Genomic DNA, 19,999 nt, shown 5'->3' with positions numbered 1-19,999 from the left:
TAATTTTTTAAACTTGGTATTATTTTAGCCTGAAATAGATTGAGTTCACAACTATTATCATAAAACTAATATACACCCTTCCTACCAACTTCATCTAATTTAGAATTTTTTATTAACAGAAATTGTATTTACTTAAAGTGAAGTTTACAGTGAAGTTTGGAATTTGGAATACCACTACCAGAGATCCAATAGGATGGAATTACAAACCAGGTCAACTTCAGGTGGCTTCAGGCCTCTACAGGCCGTTTTGAATTTTTGAATTTAAAAAAGTGGGGCATTGTCCACTGTAGGCATATTTGATGGCTTAGTTATTCAGATGAAAAATTTCATAGTACCATTAAGCCATATTGCAACTTCTTTGTTCCAAATGAACTGTTTTCATCAGTAAACTGATGGGGAGAATGGAAATGGGGTGATTGTAGCACTGAACTAAACTTGTTTTAGAGGGCTGTAACACCTTTAAAAACCACCCATCAGGGCTGATTTACATGAAAAAATATCCGTGGGAAGTTTTACCATATTGTATTACGCATTCATAGAGCCACGGATGTTAGAGCTGAAAGTGACCTTGAAAGGCATCTAGTCTGGCCTCTTTGTGTTTGTGACTGGGGACACCTAGCCCCAGAAAAGTCACTGATTTACCCAACTGATTTGTCATGGAGAATTGACTATCATTGCTGGTGTGGTGTTTATATATTTTCAAAATCAAAAAAACTTAGAGGGAAATAGAGGTCAAATTAACATTTCTTAGTGGCTACAAGGACCCAGATTCCTCACTAAAAGGAACTAAAAGTTTTTAATCTCTGCAAAAGAAAAAATGGAGGCCTTTTGCTTTGTATAGGTGCATATTTTATTTTATTTGCTACTGTCAGCATTTCCTTCCTTTTTGTACGTAATTTGTAATTTAGAATAAAATCCAGTTCACTTTAGTAGTTAGCCTTTTACTTTGTTCTCAGACACAGAGCAGCCAATAAAGCAACTCATTTAAGGTAGCCAAAAGTTTGTTAGGAAGGAATCCAAAGCAAAATAATAAATACAGAGATGATACTGCGATGTATTTAACTTCCACATGAGCAAGCAAGCAGGGTGTTATTTCTTAGTATAATTTACAAGGTTAAGCTTGACTCCAAATCATTAATTACTGGACTATAACTCACATTTTGAATTTCTGCAGAAAGTTTTATAAAACTTTACTGAGGCAAGTAGCAGTACAGGCATTGCTAAATCAATTTTTCAGAAACAAATTCTATTTGGTGGGGGAGCCAAGACCCCAGGACCAGTGGCAGCCCAGGGGAGGAAGTATAAGCCATCTGGTAGCTTTCTATTTCAAATCATTATTCTTGTTAACTAGGTGCTAAGCTCAGTTATTTCTGTGCTACTGAAGGAGTTTAAGTTCAGCCAGCACCTTCTAAATTTTGGTGCTTGGTGCCAGAACTCCAGTTGCTGTACCCTAGTTAAGGTTCTGGGAATAAATATTTGGAACGTAATGTTTCAAAGTCTTAGTGACTTCTAACTCTTAAAAACTCAATTATTTCCTCTGTTGGACCATGAATTCCAGCAAGAATTTATTTTCTTGTTACAGTCATAGTGTTGGTCAGCTTCGAGGAAGCATATGTGTTTTGTGTGTGTGTGTGTGTGTGTGTGTGTGTGTGTGTGTGTGTCTGTCTGTCTGTCTGTCTGTCTACACCAATGATAGAAAGAAAGTTGAGCCTAGAATTAAGTTCTGATTTCAAGTATGGTTTCAGACAATTATGCTAGCTGTATGACCTTGGGAAAGTCATTTAACCTGTGTTTGCCTCAGCTTCCTCAACTGTAAAATGGAGGTAATAATAGTACTTACCTCAAAGGGTTGTTGTGAGTATTGAAAGAGATGATATTTGTAAAAAGTACTTAGCTCAGAGCCTCACACATAGCAGGCTTTACAAAAATTCTTATCCCCTTCCCTTTCTCTGAAACAGAGTTTCAATGACATCTCTTTAATGCTCTAGACAAACAATTTTTTGTTACACTTTTATTTGCAGATGAGGCAGGTCAGACTGTGTTAGTTCTCTGTTTTATTAAAATATCAAGTGGCATCCCAGCAAAACAGGAATGAATGAATGACCTAGGAACATCCCTCTCCTTGATAAAGGTAAATTCTTTCATACTGTTTTTTAGCACTTAAATTTAAGGATATTTTCTATAGCATCATCATCATGTAGTTTTTCTAGAGCCTTTGTCTAAGGAATTAATAAATTCATTTTTTAAAACCTTATTTTTTTTTCAATTAGCAGAAATCTGCCTTATCACCCTTCCTCCTCCCCTTCCCACTCAATTTGAGAACTAGAGAAAAATAAAACGTGTTACAAACATGTATGGTTAATAGAAATATGTTTCTACCTTAGCCACGCCCAAAATATCGATCTCATTGTGCTCTCTGAGTTCTTTTACCTCTCTGTCTTGAGGTAGGGAGCTGTTTCATCATCAGTCCTGTAATCTTGGTTGGTCGTTTGACTGATAAGAGTTCCTAATTCTTTCAAAGTTGTTTACCATTACCATGTTGTTATCAACGTATAAACTGTTCTCCAGGTTCTTTTCCTTCCGTTGCATATCAGTTCATGCAAGTCCTTCTAGGTCTCTTTGAAACCATCCCTTTGTCACTTCTTACAGAACGATAATATTCATCACGTTTACGTATGATAATTTGTTCATCCATTTCCCATTTTATGAGTACCCTCTCAGATTCCTATTCGTTGCCACCTCAAAAAGAACTGTCAGTATTTTTGTACATCATTAAAGTTTGTTTTGCTTCGGATCAATTCTTCCTTTAATCTACCCTTGCTTTTGTTCCTTTTCCTCTTTCCCTCACATTTCCCTGTTAAGTAAAATGTTTTCCTGTACCCAACCATGTGGGTATGTGTGTATTCTTCCTTCCTTTAACCGATTCAGATGAGAATCAGGTTAAAGAGTCCACTGTTCCCCTACCCCTCCTTTTTGTTTGTATAGATTTTTACTTACACAGTGTTTATGTGACAGTTTCCCCTAATCTTCCTTTCCTTTCATTCCCAATGTATTCCTCTTTTCCTGTCTTTTTATTCTTAAGATCATCATGCCTTGTCTAATTGGACTCCTTCTATGAACCCTGATGCTGATAGGTTTCAGAGGGCACACATTTATCATCTCTCTGTATTTTATATTTGTTGAATCCCTTATCACTGTTCATTCAGGTTTACCCTTTTATGTTTCTCTTCACTCCTTTGTTTGAACTTCAAAGTTTTTCTGCAACTGTGTTCTTTTCATCAGGAAACTTGGAAGTCCTCTATTTCATTAAATGTCTATTTTCCTCCTTGTAGCATTGTAATCAGTTTTGCTGGTTAAATTATTCTTGGCTGTAAGCCTATATTCTTTGCCTTCTAGAATATTATATTTCAAGTTTTCTGCTACTTTACAGTAGTTACTACTGAATTGTGTATGATCCTGACTGACTCCTTGGTACTTCAGTTCTTTCTTTCTGGCTACTTGTAATATGTTTCCTTTGACCTGGAAAGCTCTGGATTTTCTTTGTGATGTTCCTAGAAATTTTCATTTTGGGATTTCTTTCAAGAGGTGACTGATAGATTTTTGTTGTTGTTATTGTTGTTTCAACGTTACCATCTGTTTTTGTTTTGTTTTGTTTTGTTTTTTGTGAGGCAGTTGGGGTTAAGTGACTTGCCCAGAGTCACACAGCTAGTGAGTATTATGTGTCTGAGGTTGGATTTGAACTCAGGTCCTCCTAATTCCAAGGTCAGTGCTGTATCCACTATGCCACCTAGCTGCTCCATTACCCTCTGTTTCAATGAGATCTGGGCAATTTTAAGATTTCTTGAAATAAGAAGTCTGGACTTTTTTTTTTATCCTAGTGTTCAGATAGCCCAATGAGTCTTAAATTTTTTCTTTTTGATCTGTTTTCCAAGTCATTCTGTCTTTGCATGAGATATTATACATTGTCTTCTATTTTTTCCCCAGCTTTTAAACTGTTTTAATATTTCTTGTTGTCTCATGCAGTCATTGTCTTATATGTGGTCCATTTGAATTTTTAGGGAGATTGTTGTGTGGGCCAGATTTTATACCTATTGTGCTAACTTGTTAATTCTCTTTCCAGTTCTTTCTTCCATAACTGTCATCTCTTTTCTAATTTTTTCCTCAAGCGCTCACATTTACAAAAACATTTTTAACTCTTTGTATTTAACTCTTGCTTCATATCTTCCAAGAGTTCTAGTTGAATCCGTGTCCAATTTTTTTCTCTGAGGCTTTGCTTCTAAGACATTTTGCATTCTTTGTCTTCTTTTGGGTTTGTGTCTTGTACATCCCTGCCACCATAATTCCCCTTTTTGTATCCATGGCTTAATATTTAACATATACCATGTAATAATAATATACATTATTATCATATGAAAGACTATTCTAATTCTCTCCTTGTATCTTCAGCACTTAGTGGATTGTCTTGCACATTGTAGACATTCAATAAATGTTTGTTGTTGAAGTGAACCAGTTAGTGAGGTTTATGAGTTTTCTTTTCCAAATAGCATCTTTATGGTTTTGTAAGTTAGCTGGTCTTATATGTCTGTTTCGTAGAAGGGTAGCGGGGAAAAAAGAAAAGAAAAGAAAAAAGCTCATTGCCTTCTGGTTCAGCCAACTCAGGGCAAATTTTGCCATGTGTTCCATCCTGTGGCTCCTGACTTTCCTCAATGGAATGCATGTTTTCCAGCTACCATCCTTTCATGATCTTCCCACATCAGCTGGCAGAAAGCATTTGGTTCTGAAAAACATCCACAAATTGATGGGTATCCCGTTGGCTCTCCAACTTTCTATAGTGTAGGGAAATAGCAGTTTCAACACTAGTATGACATTGCTTTGTAAAGCAAATTTAAGCTTTATGATAAATATTTGTAATATATGACTGCGTTCTAGGAAAGTGGATAAGAACAGGTGATTTTCTCTTGCAAAGGTTTGTGCAGTGTCTGGCACATAGTAGGTACTTGATACTGCTTATTGACTGAGTCATTTTGTCCTCTATGTCAAATGGAATGTTTAATTTTCCACCCAAATAAACATAGAATCACGTTTAGAAGGGATCTTAAAAGTTGTCTGGTCCAAAACCCTGCCCAAATGAATGAATGAAAAAGTACCTGGCAATATGCTAAGTGTTAGGGATAGAAATAGAAAAATGAGACTGTCCTTGCTCTTCAGGGGCTCATGTTATACTGGGACAAACTATATGTGGGAGGGTTCAGCTGTGGAACTGATGGAAAGGCTTAGGGATTCTTATGGTGTAGATCTAATGACAGTCTTGCAGGGGTCTGGAGGGCATTGTATTAGTGTAGATTGTAAGGCCCAAAGCTGGAATACTCTCTAGAATAGCCATGATAAGTGATCATCTTCATTCCATTTATGGTCATCTTTGCTCCAATTTTTAAAAAAAATTAAGGTGAAGTCAGCTTCCTTGTAATTCCCTCCTTTGTGTCCCGATTTCATTTGTAAGCAAAAGAGAGCAAGTTAATTCCCTTCCATGATACAGTTCTTTATACCTTTAAAGACAAGTATCAAATTTCTGTTTCTATATCTTCCTCCGTTAAATATTCTATACTTCTGTATCCATTCCCTCTCTTAGATTTCTCTTCAAGTACCTCCTTTCTGTCTTTGTAAGACATGCTTTAAGGCTTCTCAGTGTCATAATCTACACTGGGTGTGTTAAGGTTTGTAAAGTGTTGGACCAAAATTGGATGCAGTACTCAAAAACTATAAAATAATGCTCTCTAGCCATCTTGAATTATTGTGTCTGGTTTTTCTAAACCAGATGTAAAACTTGATGCTGACTCATCAAATTTTATTTTGTTAGCTTCGGCCCACTGTTCTCTACTGTCAGAATATTTTTGGAATCCCTGTTATCCAGGGTATCAGCTTTTCCTGTCACTTTTCAGTCAGCTGCCCATTGAACAAGTGTGGCATCTCTACTTTCATCCATGTCATTAATTAAAAAATATCAGATAGGAAAAGGCTAAGGAACAGGGTCCTGTGGTATGTTATTACACATCTCCCTCCTGTGTTGACCTTTGGTCATTGAACAACACTCTATTGACACAGTCATTCAATTAGTTCCATACCCATCTAACTGTATTGTGTGTCGTTAACTTACTTCTCTCCAGCTTTTTCACAAGGATGTCTGGGAGATTTTGGGAAGGGCCCTATTATTGTAGTAATCTTGTCAAAAAAGAAGTAAGATTAATCTATAATTCTTTCTTGTATTTTCAATTAATAAACTTTTTTTTTTCCTTCCCACTTCTCCACCTCACATTGAAAAGAAAAGCAAAACAAAACCCTTACAACAAATATATATATATATATATATATATATATATATATATATATATATATAGTTAATCAAGACAAATTCCCACACTGGCCATGTCCAAAAAATTGTCTCATTTTGCATCTTGAATCCATCACTTCTGTTAAGAGATAGGTAACATATTTCATCATCACTCCATTGGAATTATGGTTGGTCACTGTGTTGATTGGAGTTCTTAAACTTTTCAAAGTTTTCAAAGCCTTTACAGTTTTGTTGTTATGTAAGGTGTTCTCTTAATTCTGTTCACTTCATTATTTCTCATGATATAATAATATTACATTGTCTTCATAGATCATAATTTGTCCAGACATTCCCTAATTAATGGGCACTCCCTTTTCCAGGTTATTGGAGAAGGGAAGGGAGGAAAGGAATAAGCATTTATTACATGCCTCCTATATGACAGACACTGCTATTATCTCATTTGATCCTCACAACAACCCTGTGAGGTGGGTGCTATTATTTCCCCCCCTTTTCCACTTGAGAAAACTGAGGTACACAAAAGTAAAGTGACTTGGCCCAACATCTCACAGCTAGTAATTGTCTGAGGGCACATTTGAACTCAGGTCTTCTTGATTGCAGGCCCAGTGCTCTAACCACTGTACCCCCTAGTGCTTTTTGTTGTGCTTTGTTGTTTTGGTTTTGTTTGGTTTGGTTTGGTTTGTTTTGAGGCAATTGGGGTTAAGTGACCTGCCTATGGTCACACAGCTGGCGTCTCAAGGCCAGATTTGAACTCAGGCCCTCCTGACTCAAGGACTAATGCCCTATGTACCACCTAGCTGCCTCCTCCTAGTGCCTTTTTACCATGACCAAAAAAAGGAAAAATCACATGTTTTTGTACACATAGATCTGTTTTCTCTTTCCTTGACCTTTTTTTGAGGTATAAGCCTCATTGTATCACTGGCTGAATTTTTTGGAATAGCATCAAAGTACTTTCCAGAATAGCTGGTCCAATTCACAGCTCTGTCAGCCCCTCCAGTATTCGTCATTTTCCTTTTTTGTCGTCTTTACCAATCTGATAGGTGTGAGATGGAACCTAAGAGAAGCATTTTTTCACATCATCATTGATAGCTTGGGTTTCTTCCTTTGAAAACTACTCATTCATATCCGTTGACATTTTATGAAATGAGAAATGGCCTTTATCATAATCCCTTAGAATTTGGTGGTAGAACCCCACTTGTCCTGGTGACAAGGGACAGTGTTCATATGTGAGTGTTCTGACTTACCATCACTATGTATCCAAGGGCAGGTTTGATCTGAACATCACTGAGGATGAAGAATAATCAGAAGTTTTTAATTGTGGATTTTATAGTATTAGAGTTTTAAGAAATGGTAGAAGACGTATTGATTTTTAGATTTTTTTCCTCTGAGACTAACTTGTTAGGACTCTTTCCTGTCCTCACTTTAAAAAAATGAATTCAATTGTCTTATTGTTATTTTTTGGGAATAATTTAGCAGCTATATGTATTTTATGTATTGTAATCTTATTCCAAAATTAATATAATATGCTAAATACTTTTTTAAAATTAAATTTTTAGTTTTTTTATCAGCAAATATTCAACTGCCTTCCCCCTCAATTAAGAGTGAAAAAAAATTATCACATCTGTTACACACATATGTATGTATATGTAGTTAAGCAAAATAAATTTCTGCATTGAACAAGTCATGTGTGTGTGTTTGTGTGTCTGTGTCTCTGCATCTGTATCTGTATCTTTATCTGTATCTGTGTTTCTGTCTGTCTGATTTTATATTCCACATCTTTCACTTCTCTCTCTGGAGCTGGGTAGCATATTTCATCATACTCCTGTAGAATTGTTGTTCATTATACTGTTCAGAGTTCCTAACTCTTTCAAAATTGTTGGTTTTTAGGCATATTTTGGCATTGTATAAATTGTTCTGCTTCTACTCACTTCATTCTGCATTAGTCTATTTAAGTGTTCCCAAGTTTCTCTGAGTCTTTCATTATTTCTTATAGTCCAATAGTATTTCACCACATTTATATACTATAGTTTGTTTAGCCACTCCCCAGTACATGAACAGCCCTCAGATTTCCTATTCTTTGCCACCTCAAAAAGAGCTTTAAATATTTTTGTATATCCTTAGACTTTGTTTTACTTGGAACTAATCTGTCCTTTACTATACCCTATCTCTAATTCCCCTTCTTTCTTTCTGTTCCATTTCCCTGTTGAGTAAAATGTATTTCTGTACTTAAATCTCTCTCTCTCTCACTCTCTCTCTTTGTTTTTATTCTTTCTTCCTTTAACCAATTCAGATGAGAGAGATGTTTAAGCATTGGCCTCTTCTCCTTGTATAGACATCTATTTGTACCCTGATTATGTGATATAATTTTCCCTAAGCCGCTTTTCCCTATCCCTCTAATCTATTCTTCATCCCCTCCCTTTCCCTTCTTCGAGATCATCAAGACATAACCAAATCACTCCCAGGCCTTCTGCCTAATTAGATGTCTTCTGTGGCCCCAATGATGATAGGGTTCAGTAAAGATGCATGTATCATCTCCCCATATTAGAATGCAAGCAGTTTATCCTTGCTTAGTCCCTTGTGATAGTTCATTCTTGTTTACCTTATTATGTTTTTCTTAACTCCTATGTTTGAACTTCAGACTTTTTACACAGCTTAGGTTTTTTTTCATCAGGAATGCCTGGAAGTCCTTATTTCATTAAAGATACAGTACCCCTACTCCCTACCCCTAGTAGGATTATACTCAGTCTGTTATTATTGGTTGTAAGCCTATATGTTTTGCCTTCTGGAGTATCATATTCTAAGTTCTCCACTCCTGTTTAGTGGTGGCTAATAAATCATGTGTGATCCTGACTGTGGCTCCTTGTTACTTTATTATTATTATTATTTATTATTATTATTATTATTATTTAGAAGCTCTGGACTTTTCTGGATTTTGGGGAATTTAAAAAAATTTTAGCCTCTTTTTTCAGTAGATGACTAGGGTATTTCTTTTTCTACTTTGCTCAATGGTTCTAAGAGATCATGGGAGCTTTTTTCTTTTTTTATGAGCTGTTGAAATATGTCTAGGCTCTTTTTTGGGCATGGCTTTCAGGTAGTCCAATTCTTGTCTTATTTTGTTTTAATTTCTTGTTTAGAGAGGAAAGCTTTATTTTTCATAATGGCTATTCCTTATAAGAATTGCAGCTGAGTGTTTCTAGGGATGCCCTGCTTTCTGCATGAACCTGGAAGAGAATGAGGGTTGAGTAAGACCGTAGACACTAAATACTTTGAAATAGACATCATGGGAATGGTAGGGACTTGGTGAGGGCATTTGAGGGGTTGGAGGGAGTGCTCAGGCCATAGTTTCTTTCCTATATTCTATAGGCAGGGAGAGAATCCAGGAAGGCGGTCTCTTTCTAGATTCATCTGGCAGTGGGGAGGTGGAGGTGGCAGGGGTAGGGTAGGGGATGGGGTTAGCAATTGTCCACACATTTCCTGATTAGAAGTGCTGGTATCCACGTGAAGGCTTTGGTCAGAGTTTCTGTTCCTGTGATCTAGTAGGTTAAGGTCCAGGAAGACCAGCCTCTTGTTCATCTGGATTTCAGCAGTCACTTCAGATTCCAAGTGTTAAGGTAGGGTGAGATACAGTTGAATATTATATACTTTGAAGCAGATGTTGTGGGGACATCACAATGAGCCCATTGTCTAATTAGGCAGCAGCCATTGACTTTTATGGGCATTTGCTAACTCCATCAATTCTGAGCCTCTGGTTGAGGAGATAATTGGACAGTGCCTTTGGCCCAAGGTTTATGTTCTCTTCCCCTGGCCCTTCTGTTGCCAGAGGTGGGGCCTGTTCCACAAATGACACACTGAATTGTCCCCAGAGGACCAATAGCATGTCCTCTGTATCTTCCAGGTAGAGCAGTTTATGCTCTGCCAACAGGTCCATTTTGCTTGTAGGATCTTCCCAAAGACACTAAGTTTATGCTCATTGAGGGGCTAATAGAGGCGGTATCCAGTGGGCCCGGACCCTCTGCCTCCCTGTGCCCCTCCTGATTGTAGATAGCTTTGATTTCTTCTGAAAACTGCCTATTCATATCCCTTGACCACTTATCAATTGGAGAATGGTTCTTATTTTTAAATTTTAAATTTGACTCAGTTCCCTACATCTTTGAGAAATGAGGCCTTTATCAGAGAAACTAGGTGTAAAAATTTTTGATAATACTTCATTGTCTGTGATGCCTTATAGCAAAATGTAGTTTCCTTTTTTTTGAATTCAATCCATTTTTGCTTTTGTTTTATCTGAGATCATCATGTTGGCTACCCTTGCCTTAGTTCAATTATTCTTAAAGTTTTTATCCCGATCTATTTTTTAGGCAATTTGTTTTGGCTATTTGGCATTTTCTTCTAGTTTATAGTCTTTTGACTTGTTTTTTGATACTTCTTTTTGTCTTATGGAATCAAGAGCTTGATTCAGATTTTCAGGGAGTTGGCTGCTATACCTTTTGTGATGAGCTGTTATTTCCTTTCCAGTTCTTTCTTCCATAGCTCTCATTTCTTTTCCAATTTTTAATTCTATAGCATCCATATAATTTATTAAAATTTAAAAAAAAATCTTTTTTAAACTCTTGCTTCATCTCTTCCAAGGATTCTAGTTAAATTTGTGTTCAAGTTGTATTTTCTTTGAGGCTTTGCTTGTAGGTGTTTTGTCTTCTAGTTTTGTATCTTAAGTGTCCCTTTTACCACAATAGCTTCTTTGTGTGCTCATTCTTTATCCTACTTCCTGACTTAAGACTTGGTGTTAGGGCTACTAGCCTCTTTGCACTTTTGGAGGGAATGGGAGGGAATGTCTGGATTTGTCCTTCTACTGCTTTCTTGACACATTGAGTGTTGTGTTATTCCAGGATCCCACTGGCAGCTCAGGTTCTGGATCTGCAAGCTTTCAGTATTTTCAAAGTGGTCAGATTCAGGGCAAAGTCTGGTCATTGCCACCTTGATCTGAGCTCTGCAAGTTCCTGAGCTGCATTTGTGTCTAAGCAATAATAAACTGCTACAGGACTCAGCCCCAGCTAGAAAGATCTGCTGGTTCAGAGGGACAGAATTGTAGGCTTCCCTTTAATCTAGTATTCTTGCCCTCTGTGTTCTTCTATGTGCTTCTGGTTGAGTTAGAAGTTGAAACTGAGATCCCACTGCGCTCCTGGGATCAAAGCCACACAGCTGTTTCTTGCTTCTGAATGTGCTTCTTGCTGAATGTACAGGGTAGATGAGTCTTCTCATCTTGTACTGCCACCCCGGGTTCCTTCCTTCCTCGATCTGTGACTTGAGAGTGAGTGACAGAGTGCCATGTGTTCACCTATTTCTGCCCCCTACAAAGGTTTGGCCTTATTTGTGTTGAATCTAGGATCTCCTCTTGTCCTGGTGCACAGCATCTCCCTCCCGATTGACTCCATCCCACTGACCCTGCCAGGGCTAGCATTTCTGACCATATTCCATTACCGGTGTGTGTCCACAGACCTCTTTGGCCATCTCCTTATGTTGACCTGGGCTGGAAAAATGACTCACTCTGATGTTTTATTGGATTTTTGCATAAGGATTCGATCTGGTGTATTTTCTAGATCTGTTTGGCGCAGTGGAGGGTAAGGGAGTGGGAGCTCACTGTATTCTTAATGCCACTATACCATCTTAGCTCTGCCACTAAATAAACTACTTTTTTTTAAAAAATAAACTACTTTTAATAATACTTTATAGTAAATTTTTTCCCTATGTGTATGTATTTTTTTTAAAGGTTGCTATAAAGATCATAGATAAGACCCAGCTGGATGAAGAAAACCTCAAGAAGATTTTCCGAGAAGTTCAGATTATGAAGATGCTCTGTCATCCACATATCATCAGGCTATACCAGGTACAGACAATCATGACGTTTTCTCTCAGAGCTCCAAGAAGAGCCACCCTAGTAGTAGTGCTTCCACTTTTGGAGAAAAAAGGTAGTGTTGGGGGAGGAATTACCAGTAGCATAGACGTTGTAGACTGTTCCTCCAGGATTGTTGTGAGACGATCAAATGAGATAATACTTGTAAAGTACGTAAAGTGTCTGGCACAGAAGAGTCATATATAAATGCTAGCTGTTGTTATTTTTATTACTGAATATTGGCTTCTTTTTGTTGTTCAGTTGTTTTTCAGGCATGTCTGACTCTCTGTGACCCCCTTTGGGGTTTTCTGTGCAAAGATGGTGGAGTGGTTTGCCATTTCCTTCTCCAGGCATTTGCTTCTACTTAGCCTTAAAAATCTGAGTTTGGCCCTACACAAAATTTTAAAGTAGGCAGCTCAGTGCAGACATAGAACAATCCTCTAACTGCTTCTCCCACTCCCCAGCCCTGCTCCCGCTTCTTAGTGTCCCCCTCAGTAACATGCTTTCCTTGGTCTTCAGCCTATCTGGGTCTTTCCTAACCGTTCTGTAAGTGTTTAGACTTGTATTTCATTCTTAATTTGGTTTTCCCCTCACAGCAAGGATTTTATAATTGCTCAGAATTTTATGAAAACTTAGACTTCTTATTTTGGCCAAATAATACCTTGAGATTCTGTAAAAAGTCAGAGATCTTGTGAATTCAGCATTGTGTGTTGGTGATTGTTTTATTTTGTTGCTTAGCTTCCTGTGTGTGTACCTAACCTTTGAATCTCAAAGTTGGCCTGAACCTCAGAGGCCCTCTAGTTTAATTGTACCTGAACAGGAGTCTAATGATACTTAGACATTCAGTATTTACAAGGAGCTTTCTGCCTCCCGGTGTAGACCATATCACTGCTAACTCAAATTATAAGGAAGCTTCTATTTATATCATGACAAAATCTTAATTTATGCAATTTTCATTTTTTTTGTTCTCACTTCCACCTTGTGAGGCCAAGATTGGTCATTAAAATGAAGCAGTCATTGGCTACTTTTCGGTGTTATTTATCTTTACATTTGTTTTAATATAGTGTATATTCTCTCTTGTTTACTTTATTCTGCATCATTTCTCATATATTGTCTTAGAAACTCCCATCCTTTTGTTTTTAATACATTTTATTCTTATTGTTTGTTTTTTACATCACTAGAATTTCTCACAGTTCTGTTCCCTCTACTCTACTCCAGTGAATCATCCCATATGACAAATAATATTTTTTTAGAGAAAACAACAAAAAAAGGAAGAAACAAAAAAAAAATAGCAAACCCAACCAATACGTTGAAAGGGTCTGAAAATGTATCTAGTATATGACGACTGTGGACATTCGCTTCTGTAAAGGAGTGTGTGTGTGGGGGTATCTTTGTTATTTTAATTTTTTTCTGAAATTGGATCTTCCTATCAGGCCTAGACTCAGACATGGGCCCTTTCCCAGTGAATGCAGTGGAATCTTTGACCTGTTTTGTTTCTGACCTAGCCAGCTTGGTGACACCTTCTCAGGGGCTTACCGTATTACTGACAGTACAGACATTCAGCTTTATCTCTAAAAAAATTCTCAACTCCCAAGTTCAAAAACTCCTCCAGCCTCATTCTCTTGAGTAGCAGGGATTACTGGCATGTGCCATCACTCTTAATGTATGGACATTGTAGTAACTTTATTTACATAATTCTAAATTGCTTGCCGAAATAGTTCCATTGACTCACAGCTCCACCAAAAATGCACTAGTGTGCCTCCAGGATTGATTATTTACAACTTTTGTCACCTTTGCCTATTTGCTAGGTGTAGGGTAAAACCTTACAAAGCCATAGTAGTAATTATGATAATAATAATAATATCTAACATTTGCATGGCACTTCCTTTGTGCCAGGCACCATAATAAGCAATTTACAAATATCTCATTTGAGTCTCATGGCAACCCTTGGAGACTGGAGCTGTTGTTCCACCCCCAATTTTACACTTGAGGAAACTGAAGCATATGGAAGTTGAGTCACACAACTGGAAGTAGCTAAGACTGTATTTTAATTCAGAGCTTCTTAATTTCAGGTATGGTGCTGTATCCACTGTGCATTATTAGTTATTTGGAGGAGGTTTTCCAAATGGTTGTTAATAGTTTGCCATTTTGAGAACTATTATATCCTTTGACCACTTCTCTGTTGTAGAATGGCTTTGGTCATTCTCTCTCTCTCTCTCTCTCTCTCTCTCTCTCTCTCTCTCTCTCTCACACACACACACACACACACACACACACACACACACACACACACACACACACACACCCTTTGTCTATATATCTTGGATACCTTGGATTATCTGAGAAATTTAATAAAAAGATTTTTTCCCCTTTTGATCACTTTCCTTCTTATCCTGGATGCATTAAAATTTTGTTTATGCAGAAGCTTTTCAGTTTCATATAGTCAGTTATCTGTTTTATCTTTTGTGATCAACTCTCTCCTTTTGTTACTCATACCCATACCTATGAAATTATAAAGAAAATCTTGTCAAATAGACTGCAGCTGTTTATACAAGAAAGTATACATTATGAAAAAGTTGGATCCCTGATCCAGTGATGGGGATAGTTCAACATTAGGAAAACAATCAGTATAATTAATAGTATTAAAAATAAACATCCAAGACCACATGATTATTTCAATATGTGCAGAAAAAGGCTTTCACAAAATACAACTCTACTTTATGCCAAAAACCCTACAAAGTATATGCTTGATAAAATTTTTTTTAAAAAGCCAAAACATTGAAACATCTAAAACCAAAAGCAAGCATCATATTCAATGGGGATAAATTAGAATTTCCCCCAATAATAAGGAAGTAAAGCAGGCATTATTAAAGTAATTAAATCGCTTTAATTAAAAATTAGTTTAGAAAAGAAGCAGATCATATACTTATGTAGGAGGTATATATATATATATATTTTTTTTTTGCATACCCTTGCAATACTTTATTTCACTTAATATCCATAAACATGTAGCTTGTGTTTTTGATTGTCTCTCAGTGTAGAAACTACTTCTACTTAAATAAATTAGCACCTTACCTGTAACTTAGATTCCTGCAGAGGTGCCTGGTTGCACTGAGAGGTTAGGTGACTTTTCCATGGCCAGAAATAGTATGTGACAGAAGTAGGACTAAATAGTAGATATACTTTTTTAAACATTGTTTTCTTCTAAAATTTTGAGTTTCAAATACTCTCTTTCCTTTCCACCCCTACCCCACTCATGGAATTAAGCAATATCATATCAATTATATATGTGAAATTATATAAAACATATTTCCATGTTAGCCATATTCTTAAAAAAAAGCAAGAAAAATAAAGAGAGAAAATTATACTTCAGTCTGCATTCAAAGTTCATCAGTTCTCTCTAGAGGTGGATGACATTTTTTATCATGGGCCTTTTGGAATTGTCTTGGATCATTGTATTGATCGGAGTAGCTAAGCCTTTCACAGTTCATCATCATTACAAGGTCACTATTACTGTGCACAGTAATCTCCTGATTCTTCTGACTTTACTTTGCATCAGTTCATATGGGTCTTGCCATGTTTTTCTGAAACTGTACCCCGTGTCATTTCCCATAGAACGATAGCACCTCATCACAAACACATGCCACAACTTGTTTAATCATTCCCCAGTTGATGAGCATCCCCTCGATTTCCAACTATTTGCCACCATGAAAAGCTGCTATAAATATATTTATACATAAAGGGACTTTTCCTTTTCCTTGATTTCTTTGGGATATGGACCTCATAGTAGTATTCCTGGGTCAGAGGATATGCAGTTTTATAGTTCTTTGGGCCTAATTCCAAATTGTTCTAGGAGGTATATTCTTAACTAAATGGGGAATAAAAGCAATTAGCAAAGATAAAATATGTAACATTGATTACATGAAACTGAGTAGCTTTAACAGAAACAAAATTGATGTATCTATATAAGAAGCAAAGTGATTAAATGAGGAAAAAATCTTTGCATCACATTTCTCAGATAAATGCTGAGTATACAAGATAAATAGAACAGATATATACATTTATAGATGTATGTATGTATGTATATGTAATACACATATACACACATATGGCTGGGTCTTAGTTGATGTTTAATATTAAAATCATATTTATTTTGAATATATAAATATAAAGATGCATGCACACATATGTATGTATATGTACATGCATATATACATATCACAAGCCTTTCTTATTCCCTAGTAGAAAAATGGTCAGGCAGTATGAACAAATCGTTCACAAATGATTGATAATCCATAAACAGAAGAATACTTCAAGTCATTAATAAGAAGGGAAATGCAAAGAAAAACAACCTCATACCCAGCAAATTGACACAGATGACACAAGATGGGAATAGTCCATGTTTGAGGCATTGCAGAAAGGTAGTGTGTTTTTGGTGTAGCTATGAATCAGTATTACTATTTTGGACAGCAATTTAGAATTATGGAAATAAAGTGACTAAATTGCCCATACCCTTTGATGTAGAGATTATACTGCTAGGCTTGTACCCTGAGGAGGTCATTAATAACAAGAAAGTCACATTCACCAAAATGTTTATAGCAGCATTTTTTTGTGGTAGCAAAGAAATGAATGGGGCAGCTAGGTGGTGCAGTAGATAGAGCACCAGCCCTGGAGTAAGGAGGACCTGAGTTCAAATGTGGCCTCAGACCAAACACTTGGCACTTACTAGCTGTGTGACCCTGGACAAGTCACTCAACCCCAATTGCCTCAAAAAAAAGAAAAGAAATGAATGGATACAAAGTAGATGCATATCAATTGCAGAATGTCTAAGCAAATGGTGGCACATGAATGTAACAGAATATTACTATTCTTTAAAGAGTAAGAACCATGATGAATACAGAGAAGCATGGTGAAATTTACATGATCTGATACAGAATGTAGTACCAAGGAAATAACATGTGCAATGACTACAACAATGTAAATAGAAAGAACAACCACAAAACATTCAGAAGTTAATGTGGCAAAATGATAAAGAACAAGCATGGGCACAAAGAAGAGAAACAAGAAGATAGCTTCTTCCCCTCTTTGCAGAAGTAGACTGTCCACAGTTCAGACTCTTTTAATGTATTGATTGGGTTTGTGAATTTTTTTTTTTTGGTCTCCTTTTGTTTTCTTTAAAAATATATTATTTGTTATACGGGATGACTCACAGTAGAATAGAGGGAGCAAAACTGGGAGCAATTTTGATATTGGAAAAAACAAGATATCGATTTTAAAATAATTAGAAAAGTGTATCATATACCTTTCACAGCTCTAGGTAGGAGATTTGATCCTGTGCTTTTCTTAATTCCTCATATTTTCCCTTTCTTACAGTGCAGTGATGTTCCATTTGAATATCATTCATATACTATGTGTATTTTTTATTCAGCCATTTCCTAATTGAAGTCTCTCTACTACTCCTGCTATTTTGTGCACCGCGTGCCCCCCCCAATTTTCTTTTTTTAACAGTAGGGAGAATTTCATAGTGATTTGCAAAGAGGGTATGTTGTTTGTCACTCCCCTGACTCTTTAAGCTGGGCTGTTCATGATCGGTTCAGTCAGTCACTTTTCAGTTGTGTCTGACTCTCCGTAATCCCATTGGGGTTTTCTTGGCAAAGGTACTGGAGTGCTTTGCCATGTTCTTCTCCAGCTCATTTTACAAGATGAGGAAACTGAAGCAAACGTTGTTAAATGACTTGCCCAGGGTCATTAGGAGGGCTCTTTGACAGGGCCTTTTGGAACCTCTCAAACTGCCCTCCATAACGATAATGTTATTGTTTCCCCATAGGAAGATGGTATACCTTTACTTTACCTTCTAGGTCACACTGCAAGTAACAGAGCCAAAATAAAATGCTGTCTTATCAGTACAAATCTAGTACTCTTTCTGCTACAGTGTGTTGCTTCTCCTGGGTTCAGATACTAGCTTTGTTACTTATTAGACATACCATGTTAGGAAATTCCTTAACCTCTCTACAATTCATTTTCCTCATTTTTAAAATATAAAGATTATGCTAGATAACCACTAAGTTTTCTTTCAGCTCTAAAATTCTGTGACTCTGTGTCATTGTCTTAATGACAAGCGATATTATCAGCTTTCTTCCTCTAGGTATTTATTTTAATCTTTATTTTAACAATTGGTGTTCTGGATACAGCACTACCGCAACTCAATTTAATAACTCTAATGGCAGGAATTTCAGACCATGTATAAGTGGGAGGACAGGATGTGATCATTGGCTTGCAGAAGGCATTTTTGAAACCTCTGACAGTGCATTGTATAGGCAAATATATATTCTGTCCGAATAGGGAGCTTTTTGTTTTTGTTTAGTTGTTTTTCAGTTGTGTCTGACTCTTCATAACTCCATTGGGAGTTATCCTGGAAAAGATACTGGAGAGGTTTGCCATTTCCTTCTCCAGCTCATTTTAGAGATGAGGAAACTGAGGTAAACAGGGTTAAGTGACTTGCTCAGGGTCGCATAGCGAGGAAGTGTCTGAGGCCAGATTTGAATTTAGGAAGATGAATTTTCTTGACTACAGTCCTAGTACTCTATCCACTGCACCACCTAGCTGCCCCTTGGGAATAGGGAGCAGCCCTACTGAAAAGCCTGAATGTCAGAACGGCACTTTCCTAGTGAAGGGTAGGACTTGCTCTCCCCCTCTTTCCCCATTCTCACTTAGTTAAAATGAGTACCTTTGTTATTATTATCCCATAATACTTGCTTGTTACTGGTCCGGGCATGTGGATGACTGAAGGAAATGTTTAAAACTTAAGCAAATTCAGGGCACAATGCACAGACTTTAAAGAAAGGCCATGTTTTAATAGTATGTGTTGTTAAAGCTTGAATATAGAAGGCTTCTTATGAGAATTAATCCCTACAAAGGGAAATGGATTATGCTTGCAGGAATTGGCCTGTTGAAATTGGTCAGGTTAAATTATGCTTGTCCCCACCCATGCCTTGCCCTAGAAGTATATCCCACTTGGAGTTTTTGCTCATCTGGTGCCTTCTGAAAAACTTTTTCTAAACTTCAGGGAACCCAATTTGTCTTTTTTCTACAGACCATAGATACTTCTTGAATTTACCTTGAAAAACAAAACAAAACAAAACAAAATGTACTCTTTTGTCCTTAGTATAGCCTCTTTTGATTTTTTCTCAAGAAATTGATTTAAGTAGGGTAGGTCAGCCTTGTATCTGGATTGTTAAAAGCTTTCTACCTTGCCCGCAGTTTTACCAGCTCGCCAAATTTTTAGACATATAGCCACATTCCCAACTCTCACATGTAACATTAGTAACATTTTCACATCCCTCTTTATCTTTTGGGGGGGCTTTCTTTCATTTTTATGTCCTCTGGCAGCTGCCATTGTATTGATGAATTCCCCAGCATTCAAAGAAAAATGGAACTACCATGGCCATCAGTGGGAAAGGATTTCATAATCAAACTGTTCCAACTGTTCCAACTTGTACCTGATAAAGGATCTATTCTGCAGTGTACATGAGAAGTGGTCTTACAGATTTAAGTGGAGACTTTGTATAACTTTAATTGTTAGGAAGTTTTTCATTACATCAAGCTTAAACCTGCCTTTTTCTAATTCTTGCTCCTCCTTTTGGGACCAAGCATAGCAGGTCTAGCACTTCTTTCACATGGTAGCCCTTCAAATAGTTGAAGATCTGTTATTATGACCCTACTAAGATTTCTCCTCAGTGTTATCAGTTCTTAGTGACATGAGAAAC

The 19,999-nt window shown here is 36.9% G+C and overlaps 1 protein-coding gene across 3 annotated transcripts in view; it reads left to right on the top strand.

Moving 5' to 3' along the window:
* The window catches only part of SIK3 (SIK family kinase 3), a 281,596-nt gene that overhangs the window by 131,273 nt on the left and 130,324 nt on the right, over positions 1-19,999 (top strand). For all 3 annotated transcript variants that reach the window (XM_020989699.2, XM_020989700.2, XM_020989698.2), the window contains exon 2: positions 12,111-12,227. In XM_020989699.2, coding sequence (XP_020845358.1) covers positions 12,111-12,227 — 117 coding nt within the window. The remainder of the gene's footprint in view (positions 1-12,110; positions 12,228-19,999) is intronic.

The sequence above is a fragment of the Phascolarctos cinereus genome, unplaced genomic scaffold (assembly GCF_003287225.1).
Source record: "Phascolarctos cinereus isolate Bilbo 61053 unplaced genomic scaffold, phaCin_HiC Scaffold_726;HRSCAF=1367, whole genome shotgun sequence".
In the NCBI taxonomy this organism is placed as follows: domain Eukaryota; kingdom Metazoa; phylum Chordata; class Mammalia; order Diprotodontia; family Phascolarctidae; genus Phascolarctos; species Phascolarctos cinereus.
This window is presented reverse-complemented; position numbering and strand designations above follow the sequence as displayed.